The sequence below is a fragment of the Coffea eugenioides genome, chromosome 2, assembly GCF_003713205.1.
Source record: "Coffea eugenioides isolate CCC68of chromosome 2, Ceug_1.0, whole genome shotgun sequence".
NCBI classification, from domain to species: domain Eukaryota; kingdom Viridiplantae; phylum Streptophyta; class Magnoliopsida; order Gentianales; family Rubiaceae; genus Coffea; species Coffea eugenioides.
Genome location: NC_040036.1, coordinates 25,842,735 through 25,866,736, shown reverse-complemented (window position 1 = coordinate 25,866,736; position 24,002 = coordinate 25,842,735). Strand labels below are relative to the sequence as shown.

Sequence of the window (24,002 nt, the reverse complement as noted above, 5' to 3'; positions counted from 1 at the left end):
CTCGTCCTCCCCAAATTGAGAATTGGCTGATCTTGCCTATTCAAAATTATTCAGAATTTTTCACGAAAAAAGGTTAGATTATCCTAAGAGGTAGATCTTGCGTTCAAGTCCTCTCCCTCACGCTCAAAAGAAACATTTTCCAATTGGACCGACGTACGGCTCTTCTGACTGCACTCCTTGGCCTGAGTTGTTGGCTGGCAGCTAATCATTCTGCATCTTTAATTTCAACATCTGTCGCATCCTAACCAAACATTAAAGAGAGGTCAAACCGATGACGTTTCCCAAAACTAGTAACATGTGAAGGTAAAAAGATAGAAATAGCCCACAAGCTTTAATTGCTAATTGTACCGCACCAAGCTACATAAATGCTGAGCACAACAGTTTTAAGCATTAAAAGGAAAATTCATCTATACAATTTTGTACCCCAAAAAAAAAAATAAAAATAATTTTTAGAGCAACAGGCGGTAATAAATTAAAATTTCAGCATGAATTACTCTCAATTGGTGATCTTCTATAACAAAACTCTAGCAATTTGACTGTAGCCTCTTTGTTCTCTTTGCTTTGACTTGATTTCTTCGGCACATCGGATTGTCCTCTCAATTTGATACCCTCCTCCGATGCTCACTTCTCTTTCCAAATGGCAGCAGTAACTCTCGAAAACACTTACATTTACGTGCAACTTGAACCCCATCAAGAACAAGAATTCCAGCTCCAATTTGTTAATTTCCTTTGTTGTCAATCCCCCAACTCGTGCAAAATAAGAATTCCTATAATTCCTGTGAACCAAATAAACAACGAAAGAAAACTTTCATTAGACAAAATATTCACGGCTTCATACTACTAGAATTTTAGGGAAAAAAAAAAGCCTTTATGAAACAAACGTTAGGGAGTTTGTTAAGCTGCAAAAATAGGAATTATTATCTTAAACTACTGCAGTTTCAAAGAAAAATTGATTACTGAAACTGAAATTCCAGAAAGAAAGAACTTACATGTCTTCCACATACTTGGATGCGACCAAAATAGTTGTGATAAGAAGCCTATGTACATTCCGGGGACTGATTCGGAATTCGGAATATAACTGGCAAAATCGATCGATATACACATATGCAACAACATAGACCGAAGGTCCAGCTCTGGTGTACCGGAAAATTCTCTCCAGGTAGGACTGAATAGTCATATCCGGCGACTCGTGGCAATCGAAGACCCTGGTTCTAACATCTTTTGACAACGTTGTCGAGGTCCACGTACATTTCTTGGCAATTCTCTCATTTCTTGCCAGGGTTCTTTCAATCAGAGAAGAAAGAACGGAAATGACTAATGGGATGTTGGAATCTTCTTGATACGAATGTGAGTAGAGATCATTTCTGAGCTTTCTTGGTGATATGGATATTGATGAAGACAGGGCCATTTCAATTAGCCGATAATTGAAGGGAAAGAGAAAGTGAGGGAAATTTACTCTTTTATCAGCTTTATGTTGAAGAAGGATGGATGGTGGGAAGGATTATATAAGACCGAGCAAGTAGAGTTGGAACGAGTGCAAAAGAGGATGGGGAAATGGAAAGTGGGAACTGGGAGCGGGAGGAGAGGCTTAGCTGTGTTTTTTGCGTATAAATAAAACTAAAGAAAGTAAACATGGCCAATTGGAAGGTGGGTAGGAAAGTAGACTGATATCAAATTACAAGATTTTTGCCTCCGTTCGAATGGAGGCAATGTCCCAACATGCCAGCCATTTTTCAGCTTTAAATAAATGCAGCATCAGTTATAATATGTGATGCAGTACGCACTCATCAAATATTCTACTCTCCTATTTTTTAAAGAAAATTAAAAAAAAAAAAGAATGACAATATCAGGGCTTGTTGGTGTTTACTGTTTAGGGTTCAGGGTGGTGTTTGGAAGCATCCTGATGAATATTAAAGTCCCCTCCTCATTATACTAAGAAAATACGCATCTTTTAGTCCTCCTTTTAAGTTTAAAGTACGCCCAATCAAGAATATAGGTAATGACGCTATAAGAAACTTGTAATTATGCTTGTTTGGATTGCCAATTCTCCCAAAAGAATTTTTACGTTTTTTATGAACATATTTTTCAATCATTTTTTTATTTTAAGTATACTAAATCATTACAGTATATTCATCTACAAAAAAATTTCAAAAAAAAAAATAGCAATCCAAACAAACTGCGAATTTTTTAGTTCGATGCACAACAATAGCAGGCATAATTGATTTAACCTTTTTCTTGATCGTGAACATTGCTGTTAGAACACAAATAATCACTTCTTCATATTTTTTTTTGTGTGTGTGTAAGCTCTGTAACTTTTCATCGATCAGCAAGATACGAGTACACAATTAAAAGGGCATATATGCCTTAATTCAATTACATCACAAGAAAACAGATAAATGCAGTAAGCAAAACTCTAGAACCAAACAGAAAAAACAGCTTTCAAAAACTGATAGTGGACCTTATTCAAGGCACAACTGCACATTCACCAGTTACAATCTACTTTCTCACCCTAAACAATAATGTATGTTTTGCTATTATGGATTGGATAAAAGATAGAAACTAAAGCAGCAAGCTAAGGTAATTAATGTCGAATTAGATCCGCATGAGGCGGCCTTTGCTAAATTGGAAGTGACATTGCAAATTGGGATTGCCATCATTAAATGATTGAGTCTATAAAAAAAAAAAAAAAGTAGGAACTAGTAAAATCTTAGAGGTCTTTTTAGGGTTTTGATACATTTTTCACGCTAGTAAAACTTGTACAATTGTTAAAACAATTGAAGCACTCCGTTTTCAGATGTGTCGCCGACAGTGAGTGGGATGAAGACGAAAATAGGGGTAGGTCTCAGATTGGGTCCACGAGGGATGACGGCATTCAAGATGAAGACTTTGTCTAGAGATTTGTGTCAAAATTCAATCCTACTATTTAGACAGCGACTCGTGACTGGTACAAGTTACACGTGCAGTGAATCCCATAATTCCCATTCAAATCAATTTCTTTATACTAACAAAAAAAAATGCAATTCCTAGTGACAAAAGATGGAATTCTGTTGAATGAAACACAAACATTGTGGACAGTCTTGAGACTTGACAGTTCAAGATGGATATAATCAACAGTAAATTAGATAATGTGCTGGTTCACTTGTCTTCGCTTTCCGTAATTCAAGAATATTATGAGGTGACAAAACAAATAAAAGCATTTTGCGAGTGGCAAAAATTAAAGTGCTTGTTTAATTTTGAATTATTTCAAAAGCAATCAAAACATAAGCTTCATCAATCGCTGCGGTTGGCCCAGTGACTAAGAAATAGAGGTTTCTCATCGTTCGTTTCACTGTTAAGTTTACAATTCAAATCTTGAGCCTTACAGTTAAAAGTAGAAAGAGTGAGAAAAAGAGTGGAAGGTCAAAATAAATTTAAAAAGCATAACAATTTACTAGCGATCCTTTAAAAAAGTGATCATTTTTAGATTATGCAAATCACACATGCCGAAGACGAATGGTGTTAACATCACAAACACGACAATGGACTTCCAAATTATATGTCCCTCAAATTTATGGCTCGTTTTTAAGGGAATGTAATTTGGGACTAATTTGAACCTAATCTAGTGTCTTTCCATGCGCTTTGAGCATCATCTATACATTTCTCTTTAACTTCGTACGCAAAATTCTGCTGCATAAATTGGTGGTTCGCGATCTAGATAACCCAGAAATTAAATTAAATTAAATTAGTTCTGTAAGCAGAGAGCAAAAAAAAAAAAAAAATTAAACTGACCGCAAGATTCATTTCATTCCAACTTACAATGTACAAGTACTTCAATTCAAGGATTTGCATCTGGTGGGAATAGAAAATTACTACATCTCTTTGTTAATAAGGAAAATTTTTGCAACCTTTGACTTCATCGCCACATAAGCTTTATTTTATTTTCAGCGCTAAATTGTTTCGAATTACCCAAAAGAGAATGAATAAAAAAATCATATTAAAGATATTCCTGTGGGTTCCACGAATTATTCTGGAAATAATAAGAGATCCCTGGTGTTATAATTGATGTACGATTTTGTACAATATCATGAGTACCAAAACGTAGATGGGAAAAGAGCTTTGGACCTACTCACGTCTTTCCCATGAGTTCCTCTGTATGGCCGCGATCATCATAATGACATAAAACAATTTCCAGCTATATTATCAATTATTTGCTAACAAAAATCTTCCCCTTTCCACCCATCAGTCAACAGAAATTTCGTTTGTTCCAAGTTTTTGTACATGGAATAAGTAACAGTTATCATGCTGTTGATTTTGTCCATGAATCATTGCACTGGGAACCTGAGCTGATGTCGGGCATCCATAACACACTGTCCTTGCTTTCTCCTTACCTGCACTATTTCTTGGCATAGTCGCTAGCTTCGTTTTAGGTTTGATAATATATATAATACATTATATGGCAGTTAAGAGTTTTGAACGAGAAACCAATAACTTATAAATTCTAATTTTTTTTCAATAAGCAATTGAGTTCTGTTAAGCAAACATGTGCTCGTTTTTGTGATAATGTGACAAGTTAGAACAGTCACCAATGTAGTATACATGCCAAGGTCAAGCTTATAATAATCAGTTGAAATAAAAATAAAAAAAAATGATACAGTGATGATTTTAATGTGGATATGAGGACTACGACCAAACGAAGCTGTACAATTAGCTATAGGATAATTTTTTCATACACTGTTAGTGTATAACTTTATTTTACATTAGTAGGTTTAGATCATACTATATAACATGACATCAATTTTATATCCTTATACTATATAAGAACGAGTTTAGGGCTAGATTTCAACCGCAGGGATGAGGCTATTTTGAGAATGTGAGAGTGTTTGAAGAGTAATTGGAACATTGAATACAAGTCATTATAGCTTTAATTTCACTATAATTACTTATATAACCTTTCAGACATTTAAGGATAGGGGCAGGTTTGGTATGTTACAATGTTTGGTGCCAAATTGAGTATCAAGTACAACTGAATAAAGCTTGTGTTTTGATAAAATCACATAAAAGTCCTTTTAATCATTTATTATACTAACATCAAAGCCTTCCAATTTCCTGAAACCTTTCTCATCCGTTAAGAAATTAATTGGATGTTTACATAATTGGATTTTAATTATAATTAATTAACTTAATTATTATCTAAACAATCATTATCATATTTATGTCTCCATGTTTAGCCGATACCCTTTCTTCTTTTTCGGTTTCACCTCTTTGATTTTATTATGGCTATTAAATATTTGGTGGAATGCATAGCTTTTCCTTTAAATTGAGGTGAGTTCTTTAGATTTGTCTTCTTCGACTGTAGTTTTTTTTTTTCTGATAATTGGTTTATTCAAGAACTCCATATAGTTTGCCTTTTGATACTTCTAATTCCAAAAACTGACTAATTGTATTGTTTTCCTTAGTAAATCTCAGAGATTCTGTCTCTGGTCAAAGTACAATTTGAGATAATGTTATCACTTTCTAAAATAATCAGAAAAGCAATTTTATCATCTTCTCCTCCTCGGCCAAGGTATTATCTCTTTATTTAAATCAAATAACCTTATTTCTCATGAACTTTCTCCTATTGTTCTTGACTCCAGGGATCTGTTGACTACATTCCAGCAGTTATGGTTCAAGTAGTTATTTTTTCATGTAATATGATTTGGAATTCAGCTTGTGTTTATTTTAATTGAAAATTTTATGATTGTAAAATTTATTAACTTAGAATTTTGTACTTCATTGAAACTAAAAAAGAAAATTAATCATGCTACATTGTACTAAGATGTCATTTGCACTCTATTTGCTTTCCATGTTATGATCTCGTTCTTGTATTATACTGTTTATATAGTTTCAAATACAAAAAATTTACTTTTTTATGCTATTTAAAAGAATTTGTAGTGAATCTTGATGAGTTTAAATGCTTTAGCTACAGCACCAGTTTGATTGCATTGTATTAATTCATTTACTCATAATTGCATGTTGTACAATGATAAATAATGTTTCTTGATTTGATTGAAGCAACTATTATCCATAGTTCAAACAAGTCAATTAAGTAGAGATGTTATATTGAATACTTATACAAGTAAACATTGGAAAATATCATTAAGCAGTTTCTACCTATAGTTTGCAATTCGAATTCATATGAAGAATTTCTTCTGATTTTAGTTACCATTTTCTACAATTTCAAATTTAGAAAATATTATTTGCACCAATTTTTTATAATCAAGATAGTTTCAATTCAAATCTTAACAATTATGCAGATTTGAACTTATTTATGAGATTATAAAGAAATGCCCCTAGCAAAAAACACCAAATTTGAATAGTTTCTACAAAATTTTGAAAAAGACCACTTAAGTTTCTTATTTATCTATCATTTTTGGGCATTATTACATATCTTTGTAAGAAACATGTGATTAAGTCGTATTATGCCCACCAAATTATATAAATAGTTAGTCAAAAATAAAATTATTTTAGATTAGATTGGATGCAAAGTGATTGATGGATAAACTTGACTTGATAATTCAGGTTGAGCTTAAGTTGAGGGAGAAATCAGAAGCATTGCTTGAGGGATCTTTCACGAACATATATAGATTCGAGAGATGAAGGGTCCAATTGATACTTTAAAATGTTTTATCATCTTGGATAAGTTTTAGAAGAGACCTTTGGATACTTTTCAATTGCACTTCAAACATTTTTACATTTTCAAACTATCCTTATCTTTGTAGTTGAAATTCAAACATAATCTTTGATCACAACGGATTCTTATATAGTATAACGATAAGGATGTCTCATTGCACATTATTTTTATTGACTCACTATGTAACTTTATGATTTTTCTATTAAAATCACATGATAAAATCATCATACTTCAGTTCTTATACTACAAAATATTAAACAATAATTATTAATTATCTTGAATCACTAGCACCAAATTCCCGCGCGTCGCGCGGGCTGTCCCTCCCTAGTATGTGGCATACATTCAAAACTGTTAGTGTAAAAACAATCTCTGTGCATAATAAATTAATCCTCATCTATATTTGACACTCTAATTATGGCAAAACTCTACCATCTCTTTTGGGTGTCATACCCATGATTGTAATCCAATAAACTCTTGTCACATCATTCAATAATTTAAACTCTTAAAACCATTTAAGGGTTGATATCTCTTTTTGTTACATCTAATAGTAAATTAATATGTAATGGCATGGCACTCAAAAGGTACCGTAGAACTCCCTCTAATTATGATAGTGCAACTTTTTTTTTTTTGTAACATACAAGGGAAAAAAATAAAAATTTACAACTTTTCTGGTGGTAAGCTTTTACCTTTTAGATAAGAAACTCTAGAGGAGATGAGACAACATTAATCTTTTTTGTTTTTTTAAAAGAGACTCCAAACCTTATAAAGGAGAAAACTTAAGAGTTAAATCAAAGATGTCACGATCACCCGACTAATATCCTTATTGGTTAAGAGTGCGTTTGATAAAATAAAATTTTGAAAATTGAAATCTGAAATCTGAAATTATTAAATTATTAAGTACTAAACCTAATACATTTGAGTATATATCACATTAAGTGATAAACTTATTTTTGGGAGTAAGTTTTACTTAGAAAATTCAACATCAATTAATTTAAATGTTCAATTTTTTATTATCAAATGCATGTGAACATGTTAAGATTTGAATCCATTAAATTTAAAACATGTTAAAATTTGAATTCATTAAATTTAAATCCTGAATCTGTTTATCAGGTAGGACCTAAGTTGAGACTTGAATGACAACATTAATCTCTTATTAGCACTCATACAAAAAAGGACACTATACTCTTGGGCTCTGATCCTCATAAAACATTTTGATTGTCCTTAAAGAATATTTTTGGCTAGCTACTGATAAGCAAGTTGTGGGAGCCCATTTTATCATTGTATGGAAACTGAAAGACTGAACTCGATCCATCCCAAATTCATGTCCGACAACTGCAGTTAAAGGCCTCCTCATACTGGACTACAGGCTCGACTTTTGGTCTATAAGTTGCATTGTAAAAAGTAATGCCTTCATTTCCAGAAGGAATCAGCAAAATTTTCTGGGTTCTTTAAGTGCGAATGATTAATTCAATCACTTCTTGGTGCCTTCCTAGCTCCTACCCTGTTTGCTGCATGTCTATATGGTGATTTATGAGTCAGAGGTGAATAATTCTAATAACCAAAAGCATTATGTAGGAGGACACCAAGAAGCTGAATATGACAAAACAAGTAAACAACTCCTTAACCAAAAAAGACTTGTTATTTAGGAGGAAAAAGATTTGAGGAAATTCAGTGAAATGTATTTTTACACCATTTTACACTGTTTGCAAGATGGGGATAGTTCCCATATTTGCTACTAATGGAGAGTTTTAGATATTTTGAGTCCTAAATGCTCACCAACCAGAACAAGACAGTTGATAAAATATTCATACATAGGACGAATACAGTCAAATAGGCCAATTCTATTCATCAATCCGGCAAAAAGATGTCGCCAGAAATAACTACTGTATAGCAGCCAGAAATGAGAAATCTATGGTGTGGCGAATCCAGATACAAATGCAATCCAGGATTTAATGGCACCAAAATATCTTTAGGTTCTTAATGGAATACCAACTTTGAAATTTCTTAGTTCAACCAAGTCATTACCATAGCCCTAGGCAAGGGGGAGTAATTCAACAATGGGATATGCCGCATTATGCCAGGTCTAGTATGCATAATGCTGGAAAATTATTCTAGATCATGCATGTATTCTTTTTTACTCTTTAAAAGGGATTCTGTTAATGTTTGTTACTGAACTTGCTATGTAAGTACACGCAACTACACTTTTCATGTCTTTTTTGTTAAAACCCTAACGTTAACGAATGCTCAAATGGGTTCCCGTTAGCCAAACCGTTAAAGAAAAAATCCCAATTGGAAAATGACAATTCTTTTAACCATGTTACGAATCCCAGCTTGAAATCCCTCGTAACGAATGCTCAAATGGACTTCCGTTAGCCAAACTGTTAAAGAAAAAACCCCAATTGGAAAATGACAATTCTTTTGACCATGTAGATTACAAAAAAAAAAAGAAATGCATCTAGTTTTCATTAAATTTACAAGTGTCTCTATTTATGGAGTTATAATTCGAATAAATAACGGGACATTTTCATCATATCATACTATAAATTAACAAAAAAGTCTATAAACAGATAAAGAAGCAGTACCACTAACATTTCCCAAACAAGAAATAGCATCACACACACACACACACACAGAGAGTAGCAGACTGCGTACTAAGGCACAAAGTATCTTAGATGGATACGAATCATGGCATTCCTCAGCTGACGCTTTATAATCATGGAAAAAGAAAAAAGTTGTGATTATCGATTCTACAATTAAGGCAAAGCAGATGGTCCCGCAAGCAAACGCTGGCAAGGAGGGCAATAAATATTGGAAGAGAAATGTGATAATAATAACAGGGTCCAAACTCCAACACGACGATTAATAGCAGTGAACTGGGACAGGAAGGATTTGCGCAGAGCTGTTCACAAGAGGAGCAGTATGTGGTTATCCGAATGAACAAGCGTCCCCTTGATTCTCCAATCATTTGTGTTATAGCTTCCGCGTCTATTACTATTGCACTGAAAGCGATGAACTTGGAAGGTTGGGGAAACATCAAAATCATATGGCAGTACCTTGTGTTTTCAACGAGTCCTTTCGGAAAGGGAAATTACTCCGTTCTTTTATACACATAACCAAAATGGTAACTCTGGAAAAATTTCGAAAAATACAATGAAGGGAAAGTTATTTTCTAAAAAAAAAAAAATTGAGTTATTCTCTTGAATTTCCTATCCCAGAAGGAAAGAGAGAATCAGTGAAGGGATTAATACAGAAACACAGCTATAAAGCAAATGGCAACGATGATATGAGTCAAAGTTCCAAAGGTGTAAAAGCCTATTTCCTTTTTTTATTTTTCTCTCAGTTTTCTACAGTTAGATAAGATTGCATAATTGTCTTCCATCGTTGACTCATTTTAGCAAGACGAGAAACTTTTTGCCACATCTACTTTACATCCTAATTCTAGCCCTAGTTAGTGACATCTCTGCAGTATCCTTCATTTTTTTTTTTTTTTATAACCCGGAACATGCCCTGACTCGAACTCTTAGGACCTGAGCCGGCACACCAAATCGGAGGGATGCCGACAGCCCCATACAGTTTTTCCGGGCAAGTCAGGATGTGCAACGCAGCGGGCACAAATCGAACTCTGATCGGTGGGAAAACCAACAACACAAGGCCGACCCCTCAACCGCTGCGCCATATGCCCTGGGGCCAGTATCCTTCCTTTTGCTAATGTGATGATGGGATGGTCCAAGTAGTAGGTCTAATTTTATACTTTTTGATAAAACAGATAAATTCTTTACAAAAAAGTAGTTGCAATTCTGGAAGTGAATGACACTTTTAAATTTTTAATACTTGATTCACTCTATTTTTTTAATGTGCTTATTTGGTGCCCCAAATTTTAATGTGTGTATATATTAAGCTTCTCCTATAAAGATATAGGAGAAGCTTAATATATACACACATTGTTAGCTTAATGTATAGGAGAAGCTTAATGTATTACGCATTGTTAGCGTATAAATTCTTTTACATTAATAGGTTTAGATATGTCACATGTATAAAATATAGATCTTAAATTGTCTAAACCTGCTAGTATAAAAATATTTTTACATTGACAAAATATAAAAGAATAATCCTATATACATATATATAAATAAAACTTACTTACCAAATAAAAAAGAATTACCCTAAGGCTCGTTAATGAAATTTACAAAAAGGATAGTTCCTTAGGGCATTCTAAGGGCCTATTTGGGATTGTGATAATTTATTGAAAGATACTTCACGTATTAGAGCTTTTAATAAAAGCATTTATTAAGTGTTCAAATGCTTATAAATATATTGTTTGGATAGATAGTATGATAAGTACTTATTGTATTGGATAATATGTAAGTTTAAAAATTTTAAATGTATATATCTCTTTATTTAGTTCGTAATATAGGATGAAATGCTTAAATTTAATGTTTTATTTTTTAAAATACAAAAGTTATTTTAAAAGTACCAAATTTTTGTTTTTGCTAAAGTGTTTTTAACACCAAAAGATTTATTCCTATTTTTATGAGATAATATTCACTAGACACCTCAAAAGTGCTTTTAGTATTTAAAAATATTTTTTTATGAAAAACACCGCAACCCAAACCAGGCCTAACTAACCTTGCCACTGTTTTGATAGTCCCCCACTCTCTCTCTATCTCCACTCTAACATTACTCTACTTCCCCAATAAATTTATCTTTTCATCTTCTCCATCTTATACTACATGGTTCTCTAGGTACTAATCAGGGCAGAATTACCCATCAATATGTTTGCAATTATATGGCCATTTTTGTTTGGATTGCGCATTATTTATACTTTATTTACGCACATTAATTTTGTTTATATCATCGACACATTTTCAATCATATTTTTATCTCATATATATTACATCAAAAAAGTATTAAAATATATTTTTTTTCAAAAAATTATCTTAAATAATCTCCGATCCAAACACAGGTCCAAAAGATAAGTAGTTTGCCTGGTTTTTATCTGTGTGATGCTTTAATGAGTGACTCTTCCTAGATGTCGACTTTTCAACATTTGTCATATCAAATTGAAAGACATGTTAACCCATTGTAGCCGTTTAGGTGACAATATCGGCTCTATCAACATTGAAAGATTGGTACCCAAACGGGAGGGAATCACACTTTGCGACTCCAAAGTCATTGACCTTATGAAAACACGTATCCACGTTCATATCCTGTAGCCATCGTGTGGCGATTGGTGAAGCTTTACTTCAGTTCACAATCTTTTTAGCAAACACATCATGTTATGCAGGTTTGTCTTCTATAGGACAGCCTTGGTAAAGGTTTACCTAGTAGCTAGCTAGATGATGGGGATGGATTTTGTTACTATATTTGAAAACCCATTGACAAGATTTGAAGAAAATGGATAATTACGCGTCATTTATTAATCACATTCTTTTACTTTAGTTGAAAACCCATTGATAAGATTTAAGAAAAAAGGATAGTTACGCAATATTTGTCAATCACATTAATCAATCGCCTTTTTTTTTTACGACGGGTTATACATTGTAAATCTCAGCAAAAGTTACAACTTCTTGCTTGGTTTAGTTTATCTAATTTTTTTCGTAATCTTCACCTTGCAGCTTTATTAATTCGTATAAATATAAATGCAAAATTCTGATTACCTCTAGGTAGTTGTCAAGAACACCGTTTCAATTGAAAAAGAAATTCAGCTACACAATTAAAATGCATAAGGTGGAACGAAGTGTCGAGCTATTTATTAGTAAAGCTTGAAACCAGGTTTTCTACAACAAGTTTATTTATTTGGCGACTTTGTCAGACTTGTTTAGTGATCCCAGCTGCTACATTTTGTCGGAAACAAAATTTGCAGGCTTTCTTCATTCTTTACTACGTCATCATTATGTCTACTGAAATTCTTTATTGCTGCATGATTGCATCTCCAATTCTCCAGTCAATTACGTGCTTTCACATTTTGACTCCAACTCAGGCTATTTTTTTTTTTTTTTGGCAACGATACATTTGTATAACCTATTCTATCCTAATCTAGGAGGGGAATGAGGAGCCTAAGGAGGCTGTGATAGGGCTTAATGGGTATACAGACTCCCAACTTAGGCTACTTGATTGATCTACTTTTGAAAGTAGTAGCTTTTCATTCCCAAGTAAGCAATGATGAAGTAATCCCTCGAATAGCTGAAGCAGAGCTCAACTTGGAAACATTGAACATGACACTTTACCAAATATATATACAAAAATCCATCCATTTTTTGCAACTTGCAAGCAACTGTATCGTGAAGCTTGATTCAATAGTCATTTCTATTGCATGCAGCGAGAGGCAGAGGCCTGGGCAAATTGTTGTCAGGGACGCAGATGAAGAGAAAACTGGGGAAAAAAATAAGAGAAAATTGAACTCCGAAACTGGTAAAACAAGAGTATATATAGCACATCGGAAAAAGGTTGGAAGGCTCTTTTGCCTCGTGTTCTTAGTGGGAGGGGTAATGATTTCTCAACAAAGTTAATTCTCTCAAGGTTGTTGGACTAACGGATTCAGCAAAAATCTGCAAGTACTTCTTCTTTTCGTGCAGCTTAATTTCTCAATGGGAAGGAAAATTAATTGTGCGCTAGCTCTCGCATGCATTAACTAACAAAGACACTGTTCTCAATACAAATTAATTTCGTCGATTTGGATATATATATCACACTTGTTGAATAGGGTATCATCCAGGAGTTTGAGAAAAAGCTATATCATTTATTTTTCGAAGCAGGGCCTGGAGGCTGTTGAAATTGCTGGTACAATGCTGCCATCCTAGAATAAGCATCCATAGTCATAGGCTGCATTAAGAGATTTACAGTAAAATTGTCAATCCTGATTATGTATATTACATATGTGCACCAAGATTCAAGTTCCTTATATGTGAGAAAAGACAAACTATCAAGGCTTTACCTGAGATTGGCATGCTAGGAATGCAGCCAGAGGATCTGGCATTGCCTGAGAAGTTGAAGCGGCTAGACGATCCGCCAGGCCATCCCAGGCCGAGGTTGCCGGCATGTAAGCGGTGGGGTGAAGCAATGGAGGTAGTCCGGCAATGTTGGAGCGACCGATTGAGTTCAAGTCCATGACACCCATTCCCATACCCATGTTCACTCCCATGCCCATGGAAGCCATCATAGACATTTGAAGTTGCTGTTGCAATGCCAGTGGCAACATCATCGGTGACATGTTCATTCTGCTCATTATATTCACTTGAGCTTGCAATTGTTTCAGGTATTCTATGACTTCATCCAGCATTGATGCTTTATCCGTCTGAAATACCCATCAACCAACAATGCATAAAAAGGATATCAGAGTCTAGTTGCGATATCAAACCTTGCCAGTTGAAATCACTTGCGATGAATGTATAATACATCAGTAGATGTGAATGTCTATCGCATTAGCAAAACTTAAAATTCAAAATCAAATTGAAATTATTTAATACCATGCATCCAAATGCTCTAACACGCTGCTGTATACCCTATTGAAGCTTCCCGTATCATTGACAGTGCCAGCGATGGATGAATAAATTCTTCCATGTAGGACTTGGCGGGTAAGATGGTGAAAAAGCCCTTATGTGGAATGCATTACCAAATTTAGTGAATGAATAAAGAAGGGGTATACAGCAATCATTGATTTCACAAAAGCACAGAGAGTAGTTGCTGTTTCCCATAGATACGGTCCTACCCTGTGGAGATTTTATCAATTTTGTGGTAAACATATCATTGTCTTCACAACCGACAACTCTCTGTCGGATTGTCTCAAGAGTAGATGTGTGTGTGGATTAGGATTATTATCCTGTGCCAGAAATTCACACCACCATATGAAATGTACCAGAGTAGTGGACCACGTCCTTGCACTACTGTTAATCGTCTGTAACACATTATCAGCAGCAGCAGCATTTTCTTGGCTGAATCTTGCCTTTGCTTCTCTGGGTCCAAAACCCCTTTTTACTCCTTTGATAGGATAATACTTACTCTTTTGCTTCTCAATAATGGAGCTAAAATTAATTTATAACATTTTGCGTTGTTTTTCAAAATAAACGTGGCTAGAGTACTCTTATTATATGGATGACTAAATTTTCAGTGCATTCGGTACAGTATAATACTCCAATCAATTTCCAAAAATGCCCGGCTGAAATGTTCCCAGAAAAAAAAAAAAAAAAAGAGTACCACTACCATGCAAGAAATAGAAACACGATGTCTTGTACCTCATCAGACATCTCCTGCCATAAAATCAAAGAGGATCAATGAAGTGTCATATAGTAGAAGAATGCTCGAACATCATTCGTACCTTACTTGAATTTGGGACCAACTTCTGCAATGTCTTCATTCTTTGATTAATCTTGTCTCTTCTTTTCTAAGACATCAATTTGTAAGATACGTTAAGATTAATCTCGTATCCCATTTCAGAATTATCATTACCCTTTCAAGATTTGGCTGAAAAAAGAAGATACAAAATTTGGAGAGCTCACACGTTCAGACTGGTTATGTACAGCTGCTGCCCTGCTCCTTTTGGTTGAGACAGAAGATTTCCCGTTACCCTTTTTCTTTTGCTCCTCATTCCCTGCCTCCCTCTACAATCACAAATAAAGCACAATAAATACAACAAAGCAAAACTAAAAATTCCATTTCTATGTGTATATTCAAACTTGGGATTATTCACACGTTAGGACATGCAAGCACTTGTACCAATCCACAAGAAAATGCATGCAAAGCATTGATAGTCAAGAGAAACATAAGCACCTCAAACTCACTCCAAGATTGCTAGTACTATTACTTGCCTCATATCGGCTCTGACAAGGAGAGTCCTGGTCGTCCACCGTCTTGGTGCATTGTTTGCCGGAACTGGTGTTTTCCGGCGACCCGAAAGAGGTGGAGGTGTAAGCCGCCGTACCAAACTCCCTGTCGCACGTGTCAAGCGTCACCTGGCGGCTATCCCTCCCACACGTGGCACTCCCACTTGCACTCTGGTCTGCCTTGCTACCCCACTCCATGGGAGCAGCCGCCGCCGCCGCACTCATCCTTCGCAACCGGGCATTCCCAGCGGCAGCGCTGCAGGACCCCACACAAGTGGAGGAGCAGCCCACCGGGCAGGCGCTGATTTTAGGCACGTGGGTGGAGGGTTCTCGATGATCATTTCTAGTGCTGTTGTTGCATGGAACCAAAGCATCCATAGTCAAGGCGAGCGAAGCTGCTGCCGGAGCTCTTGCTGCACGGCGGTGGTCTTCAAACCACGGCACGAGCTCGTCTCCGCAATCGCGGCAGCCACTCTGGGCAGCCGATTTTCGGTGGGTGGCGATGATGGCTGCCGGGTTGACTATAGACTCCAGAGTTCCACCAACTGGTGGCTGCTTCTCCCAGCTATTGTACTTAGCGGGAGGCGAGGCAGCTAAGCTCTTACCATTTGGCAAGCGTGGAAGGCCCAAACCATGCATTGCCAGCTGCCCATTTTCCCACGTTAACTCCGCCACTTCATAGTCTAACCTGCAAAAAACTTCCGCCCAATCCATAAACAACCACAAACGATAAAAGATTTATTTTGTTTATTTCTTCCCTAGTGAAAATTTACAAGCCTGTACAATTTGGTAGTTTTTTTTCGTTGCGAAAAATATATGCAAAGTGCTAATGGTACAGGAAGTAACATGAACATGACATATCATGATCTCTTTGTAGAAAAGAATATGAAAAGCCAAAACATATTACAAAGTAAATTATGAGGAAAAGTCTTACGTGGGCACATCAGGAGCTAAGGAACTGGAGTTGGAATGAGCTCGAAGAGTTTGCTTAGGATCAGCAGGAGGAGGAGGAGGGAGAGGGGCATGGTGATTTTCTTCGAGTTCCCAACTGGGAACGCACTGATTCATTTTGTTAATTGCAAAACTAAGCTACACAAGTCCTTGACGAGAAGAAATATGTATGATGAAATTAATTTATTACTGGAGCTGGCTTTAATGGTGATTTGTTATTTGTTCCTTTGGTAGTATAATTTATACATATATGTGGATGTGGGAGTTTGGTGAAGAAGGCAGACTAGACTAGACTAGACAGAGCAAGAGTGGATTTCTGGTATTTATTTGTTGTGTACGTAGAGATAAGAAGAATTCAATTTTGGGACTTAGGGGAGGGGAAGCATGGGCCATAATAAGACAGGGAAAGGTATTTTCTGATTGGGGACTATAAATAAAGGATAATCTTAAGAGACTTTTTTTGTTTTGGAGGGAGGGGGGGGGTGGGGTGGGAAGAGATTTTGGACTTGGGGGAATAATTTTTTTTTAGGGAAAATCGTCCAAAACGTCCCTCACATTTTATAAAATAACTTTTTTCGTCCCTCACTTTTAAAAGTGTAATTTTATATCCCTTACATATTCACATCGGACAAATTTAGTTCCTAACTAGGTTTCCGATCATTTTTTGGCCGGAATCCATCATGTGCAAGGCACGTGATCATTTTTGAAGGGTAAATTTGTCAAATTATATTTTACATAATTTGATCTATAGTCCTCCATATTTTATAAAATAAATTTTTTCGTCCCTCACATTTTATAAAATGATTTTTTTCATCCCTCACATTTCACAAAATGAATTTCTCCATCCCTCACATTTCAAAAAATGAAATTTTCATTTCTCACTAATTATGTATGTGAGGGAAACCATCTTGTTCTTCATTTCCGTTCCACCCAAACAAAGTGAAATTGATAAAACCTAAAGCAAATTATATAGTCTTTCTTGACATTAATGACATTATTTGAGGTTTGATACCTATCACATGTGCAAAAATTTTAAAAATTTAAGATTTTTATGGACATTATATGTCAAGCATTTAAACCTTGTAGTGGTATATAAAGCTTTCAGCATTTATCCATATTAGAAAAAGATCTTTTCAACTTTTGAATGTTCCATTGACCTCCCATCTCAAGTTTATAAACAATGATAGTAAGTTTTTGAAACTAAAATGACTTGGAAGCCTGTGAATGTAGTCTGAACCCTACCTCAAACTCTTGAATAAATTGTTAGGCCGGCCACTAAACTATTACTTTTGTACTCATTTAGCCCCTAAACTGTATTAGTTTAAGCCCTGAAACAGATTAATGTGTAAGTTTTTGACCCTTTTATTAATTTCTGCTATTTGACCTAATGGAATGAAGGGACAAAATTATCCTCCTGAAAAAAAAAAAAGAAATGATGAGTGAAAGGATCAAATCACCATTTTTCTTCTTATTTTTCCTGAATCTCCTAAGAAATAGAACTACAGGATGCAATAACCCATGAAGAGAAGAAGAGGAAGAAGAGACAAATGCTCGTCAACCCTTTTGTTTTTTTTTTTTTTCTCTTTTTAGAAACAAAATCATTCCTTCACTCCGTTAGTTCAAATAGTGAAAATTGATAGAAGGGTCAAAAGCTTTCATATTAACTTGTTTAACGGCTTAAACAATACATAGTATAGCTTAGAAGTTAAAATTTGTATGAATATAATAATTTAGGAACCGACCGGACAATTTACAACCTGAACTCTCCATTGCCTCAGGAAGACACAATTGGCACTGAAACAACATTGGGGGACATCAAAATGGCATCGACTATCAAGGGAAAAAAAAAAAAAGAAAACTCATGAAATGTTTAAAGACGGTGTAAGCCCGCACTAGGTCATACGAATAAGCCACGCCCTTCTGTCCAACGGCAGGCCCGCCCAATTAATAAAACCAATCTACGAGGATCCACTGAAAACGCCCAAATCCAATCTTGGTAGTTTGTCCTCAGACCATTGGGTTTGTTTAGATAGAGTATTATTGGAAATAATTACTATAACATTCTTTATAATGTAATGTATGTGAGATAAAAAATTAATTAAAAATATAACAATATGAGTTGAAAAATATATTTATGATACAAGTAAATATTATTTGAAATAATATGATATCGAAACAAACCCAATTATTATCTATATGGATGTTGGGTTTGATGTTTAAAATCAAGAATGAATCCATGAAAAGTTATCCATGTTTAAAATCAAAATGTTTATTCCAGATCCTAGACAGTAAGGGATACACTTGCCAACAGCCTCTTGGCATTATAGGCGTGAGATTAAGGGTTCAACCCTCCCACCTTGCCACTTAATTATGGCTGCCTTCGACAGGGTTTTCTGTCGGTTAGGCTCTCCCTCCCCCTATACTAGTTTAGAATAGGTTATACTGATACTATCATTGCGACAAAAAAAAATAAGGGATCCGATCCTCTGAAGAACCGGATTTGGTAATTTGGCTCTAGATTATTACATTATCACATAACTAGGAAGAATATGAGGAAAGTACTTTGCCTTTGCAATTATGGTGTTATTAGTTGCTCCTTACGGCACCCAACAAAACTAATAGTGTATGAAAAAAAGAAAAGGAACGAGCTTTTGAAAAAAGGGAAAACCCGCGCAGAAAATGACAACAAATGGGTGTGAACTGGCAAAAATTATGCAATCATGATCTGTGGCTAATGTAACTGTACGTGCAACAACAAATTGTCAAAACTTCAGTTTGCGCGTGGGGAAATGAATTTTGGAGGGGAGAAAGTGACATAGGATATGGACGCGTGTGAATCAATTAACAAGCCAGTTGAGGTGTGCAGTAGACACCGTAGAATTTTGTGAGTCCACATGTCAGCTCCACGCGCTATGCTTGAAAACTGACAAACCACGCTCCTGCTTCCCAGATCACATGCGCCGCTACATTACGAATCCATGCAGGGCGAACGTCAGAAATTTGAGCACCATTTTCTCCGACTATTCTTAGCAAACCTAACCTCCCAATTCGTTGTAATTCATCTTTTCTTGTACTTTCAACTAATCTCTATTTTTGAAACCGTAATGAAATTAAAAAATATATAAATACCTATTTGATTCTAAACAATTAAATATTAAGAGAAATAAATGGTACATTAGGGTTTAAAAGAATTTGTGTATTATGGCCTATAAAGGTTTAATTTATTTTTTGAATTATTAGCCGTATTTTCATTTTTAGCTCATCGAGATCAAATAACAAAAAATGATTCATTCAATCATACATAAAAATTTCTAAATAATCTTTACTATTACTATATTTTAACAAAGTATGAAATTATTGACGAAAAAAAAGGAAATGTTATTTGCACTTCTATTCTTATTAATCACACTCCATTATCATTTTAATCGTATAGTTTTGGCTTGTTAGACTGTGTGACAAAACAAATGGTGAGAATGTAAATAACAAAAAATGGAATGTAAATAATGTTTTCCAAGAGAAAAGACTTCTCCCTATTATTGAGATACAAATACGAGGAGATAGATGAGTTTTTTTTTTTTTTTTAGTTTAAGTGGAAAATTTTGAACTTAAGACCTCTCTAACTTATACTTTCTTCCCGTACCACCCAATCCATCTCTCTCTGAGGTTATCAATCCTTACGTATGAGTTGACGAAATATCTTTTGGTGGCTTAGCTGTAAAGATTTTGCACATTTTCAGAAAAAAAAAAATACTACGAGTCATCAAAGATATTTTCACAAACTATTTGCGTCACTACTTCTTGAATTTTTGTGGTACTAAATACTAATCTATAGGTGTTGGCTATATGATTAATTTGGTTTAAGTGTGACACGATTTTTATTTATGATTTATTTTTTTTGTATGAAGACTCTATGTTAATAAATTCGATGCTGAACCATTTGCCCCCTCGAATTTGTCCACGCATCTGCAGATAAATTCTTTTGAATGAGCCATTTAAATGTGAATTGTGGATGCAGGAAGACAGTCGAGGGCCTGGTCTGGCCTCAAAGAGCTTGGGCTTGCTTCTATAACTTCTTGAATCAAGAAAGACAGAAGGGACGGCCCATTGGATGTTTGTTTACTAGTAATTTGTCCGGAGTGTGCCCAAGGAAAATAGAAATGTTACTTTTAGTTACTGTTATAAAACTAATAAAATAAGTTACTATAATATCAAGTGAAATATTCGGGAAAGAAGTAGAGAAATGGAGAGTGATATTCTTATATTCCAATAAGATACAAAAGTCATCCTAAAGGGTGTCAATGTACCTCTATATATAGGTACTACAAGATTAAAGGTACATCAATTCTATTAAACACCCACTATTACAAGAATATGAAGAAACCTATGAAACGGTTTCTCTACTACATGAATAGATTTATGGATTGTAACTTCTATACATAATATAGCCATAAATCATGAATTAATCCTCTTGGTAATACAAAGGAACATCCACATTTTAGTTGTTTCATAACAGTTACTAAAATTTTCGACCCTCTCATTATCTTGTCTCCTTACTTTTACTAATTTTTAATATTTTCACCCTTGAATTTTAAACACTTTCACAGATATTTAACATCCCAAGCGATGCAAGTAATGATTGAGAAAATTTTATATATGTTTGTAATTTTTTTAAAAAAATACAATGTCTGTAATACCATTGGAATCCTGTGCTAAACACGAAATATATGTTTAAGTCTCAATTTCAAAATTGGAAATGATTTGCTTGCACTAAGAAAGAATTTCCAAAATCTTTAGCGGCTTTTTCTGTGCATTAAGTATATGAAATGGGTAACAAGGCCCTGGAGCATTTGTTAAGATATATTTAATTTTTAAATTTTTTGGCAAAATATCTAAATGCAAGAGAGACAAATTGTGAATCTGTGCATTCACATGATGATAAGTGGAATTAATGTAATTTGAATATCTTAACGAGCATCCTAAAACACTCGTCAAAAAAAAAAATTATCTTAAGTACTCCTGTCCTTCCTCTATAATTGGTTACATAGGTTTTGGACATATCATGGGTAACTTTTTATTAGAAAGAACAAAATGAGCTTGTGAAAAACAAGCGATAAATGAAGAGAAAGGTGGACTGTTTTCCAACACAATACCAAGTTCAATTTAATCTGTAAAACGGTCCTCAAGACCAAACTTGTTAATCGGAATATTAGTCAAATAAGTATAAGATTTCTAGCTCGATTCTCATGCTCTTTATTTTCTTCCTTTTCTCTTTGTAAAGTTTGGAATCTTCCATGAGACAAAAAATAAGTAAAAATCCACAAACGAATCCCCGCAATTAAGTAAATATTAAGTTTGCTATAATACAAAAGTAAACTTTCTAATTACTGACTAAAGAACCAATTTGGATTACTATTTTTTGAAATTTCTATTAAAAAAAAGTATTGTAACGATTTAATGTAGGTGAGATAAAAAAAAATAATCAGGAGATATATTCACGAAAAATGTGAAATTTTTTTTGGAGAAAAAATGACTATCCAAACAAAGCCTTGTTTCTAGCCAACACCATGAACGCACTAATTAGAGGAGTGTGTTTTCGTACCGGTAGGAGTGTGCAAAATCGAAATTTTTCGATTTACTGACTGAATTCTAATTGAATTGAAATTTTTTAATCGGTAATTCGAAATTCGGAACTGAAATCAAGTTTTTCAATTTTGAATCTACGAATTTGGTTCGAATTCGGTAATGAGACTTTTCAAATAGGAAATTTCGATTTTGAATTGTGAGTTCGAAATCGGAATTTCTATTTCGATTTCAAATTTGTTTTTCATATATATATATATAATATTTTTATGTATATGTAATATAACATTTATATTATAATAATAATTTTATAATCCTGAATTTGGCGATTCAAAATTTCTATTTCAATTTTAAATTCGTTTATATATATATATAATATTTTTATACATATGTAATATAACATTTATATAATAATAATTTTTATATTCATGAATCCAGAATGAATTTAAATTAGGAGTTGGTGAATTCAAAATTAAAAATTCTGATACCAAAATTTCAAAAATTTTAATTTCAAAGTTTGGAATTATCGATTTCGATTCGGATTCACATCCATGCGAACCGGACATGCATTCCTACCAAGGGTAATGATATCTTTTTGAGACTGATATTGTATTCGTCTTTGTCGTTGAGATTTGATTGTATAGTCCAAGGAATCTATTTTGTTTTGCTAGGTCCGAAGCACTACTATCTACCATGTGTTTGAGCAACTGCTTATGAGTTGAATGCTTAACCCGTATTTGAGCCTTAGAAATAAGTTCTCAAACAGAATGAACCATTTAAAAAAGTTATCAAATTGCAACTTATTAACCCGCGAGAATATCTTGAAGTTCTAATTCAATTCGTTCACGTGGTGCGGTGCACTAAAACCAATAATATGTTACGAAAGAGTGATCTAAATTATAAATCATTTCCCAATAGGATTCAAAGTATGTAATATCACAACCATTCAGTAATTATTGATTAATATTACGATACTGTACAACATGTCACATGACGCACATAAGCATGCAATACACTCTTCATTCTTGTGTACACTAGTTAACTAGGAAAAATGTCCTGTGATAGTCCGACTGATTCTGTAGTCTGATAATTACTATCAGGTCCTGTAATCAACCTCCAGATGCAATCTTGCTGTGTATTCTTAGAGTAAGGTTCTATATAATTTCAGTGAATTAGTTTGGTCGAAAGATTGAGATACCTCAAGTGAAAAAAAAAAAAAAAAAAAAAGAAGTTAACTAGGAACAGTAACCAAACCTTTATTTTTAACTCCCAAAAAAGTTTGCTACTATTGCCCTTTCCCACGTCTCTTTCCAATTGGCAATTATAGTACCGCCAAGCATCCACACGCAGCAACTTAACTTCCCAAAAATTGCCCTTTTCCCATTTCAAACTTGGAAGGCTCTGCTCCTGTACTTGACTTAACCCCATCATCAAATCTTACTCACAAGAAAACGTAAAATCACTTGCACAACAAGACAATTTTGCAATGCGGGGGGACCTGCTTGACCTTAAAATAATAATTTCCCAATTAATATAAGTGGCAAAAGTTTTAAAAGGTGTATCCCATTCAACGTGCATCCCACTACCAAACCATACACACCAACCCTCTCTACCACACAAAAAGGACCACGTCAGCAGAAGCAACCACGTAGTCCCACGCGTCATGATTTTAGTAGGTGACGAATAGAGGCACACCATAAGGGCATAAACCCTCCCACCTGGTAGCCCCTTCCCTGCTCCAGATTATGCTACCAACCTGGAAATTCAACTGGAAGATTGTGCGCCCCACAAATCTCATCTACTTTTAAATTACGTATTTGTGTAGAAATCCAACATTAAAAAAAAAAAAAAATTCTTTTTCCAAAAGTAAATTAATAGTAGTAAATTGATAAGACTAACAAAGAAAAAGAAATAAAGCACTGAACCCTTTTTTAATTATTATTATTATTTCCATCCCAAAAACCTCTCCAACAGGATCAACCCCCCCCCCCCTCCCCTCTCCC

The 24,002-nt window shown here is 34.5% G+C and overlaps 2 protein-coding genes across 3 annotated transcripts; both read right to left on the bottom strand.

Annotated features, from left to right (window-relative positions):
• Positions 1-1,683, bottom strand: LOC113762889 (cyclin-U2-2). 2 transcript variants are annotated; one of them, XM_027306516.1, is made up of 3 exons: positions 990-1,683; positions 495-776; positions 1-241 (listed from the first exon to the last, which is right to left on the bottom strand). In XM_027306516.1, the coding sequence occupies exons 1-2, from the start codon at positions 1,406-1,408 to the stop codon at positions 512-514; spliced, it is 684 nt and encodes a 227-aa protein (XP_027162317.1). In that variant the 5' UTR covers positions 1,409-1,683; the 3' UTR covers positions 1-241; positions 495-511. The 2 variants fall into 2 exon arrangements, with proteins under 2 accessions (XP_027162317.1, XP_027162316.1); XM_027306515.1 differs by lacking the exon at positions 1-241 and having other exon boundaries at positions 258-776.
• An 11,375-nt stretch (positions 1,684-13,058) lies between these two features.
• LOC113760514 (transcription factor UNE10) lies at positions 13,059-16,733 on the bottom strand. Its single transcript, XM_027303125.1, has 6 exons — positions 16,403-16,733; positions 15,454-16,156; positions 15,145-15,246; positions 14,964-15,029; positions 13,584-13,943; positions 13,059-13,471 (listed from the first exon to the last, which is right to left on the bottom strand). Exons 1-6 carry the CDS (start codon positions 16,534-16,536, stop codon positions 13,385-13,387), a joined length of 1,452 nt encoding a protein of 483 aa, XP_027158926.1. The 5' UTR covers positions 16,537-16,733; the 3' UTR covers positions 13,059-13,384.
• Positions 16,734-24,002: the final 7,269 nt, after the last annotated feature.

Coding starts and splice junctions, on each gene's coding strand:
- LOC113762889 (XM_027306516.1), bottom strand. CDS start 1,408: ATGGCCCTGTCTTCATCAATATCCATATCACCAAGAAAGCTCAGAAAT. Junction 777..989: donor TCCAAGTATGTGGAAGACAT/GTAAGTTCTTTC, acceptor TTTGGTTCACAG/GAATTATAGGAATTCTTATT.
- LOC113760514 (XM_027303125.1), bottom strand. CDS start 16,536: ATGAATCAGTGCGTTCCCAGTTGGGAACTCGAAGAAAATCACCATGCC. Junction 16,157..16,402: donor TTAGCTCCTGATGTGCCCAC/GTAAGACTTTTC, acceptor AGTTTTTTGCAG/GTTAGACTATGAAGTGGCGG. Junction 15,030..15,144: donor TACATAACCAGTCTGAACGT/GTGAGCTCTCCA, acceptor TTGATGTCTTAG/AAAAGAAGAGACAAGATTAA.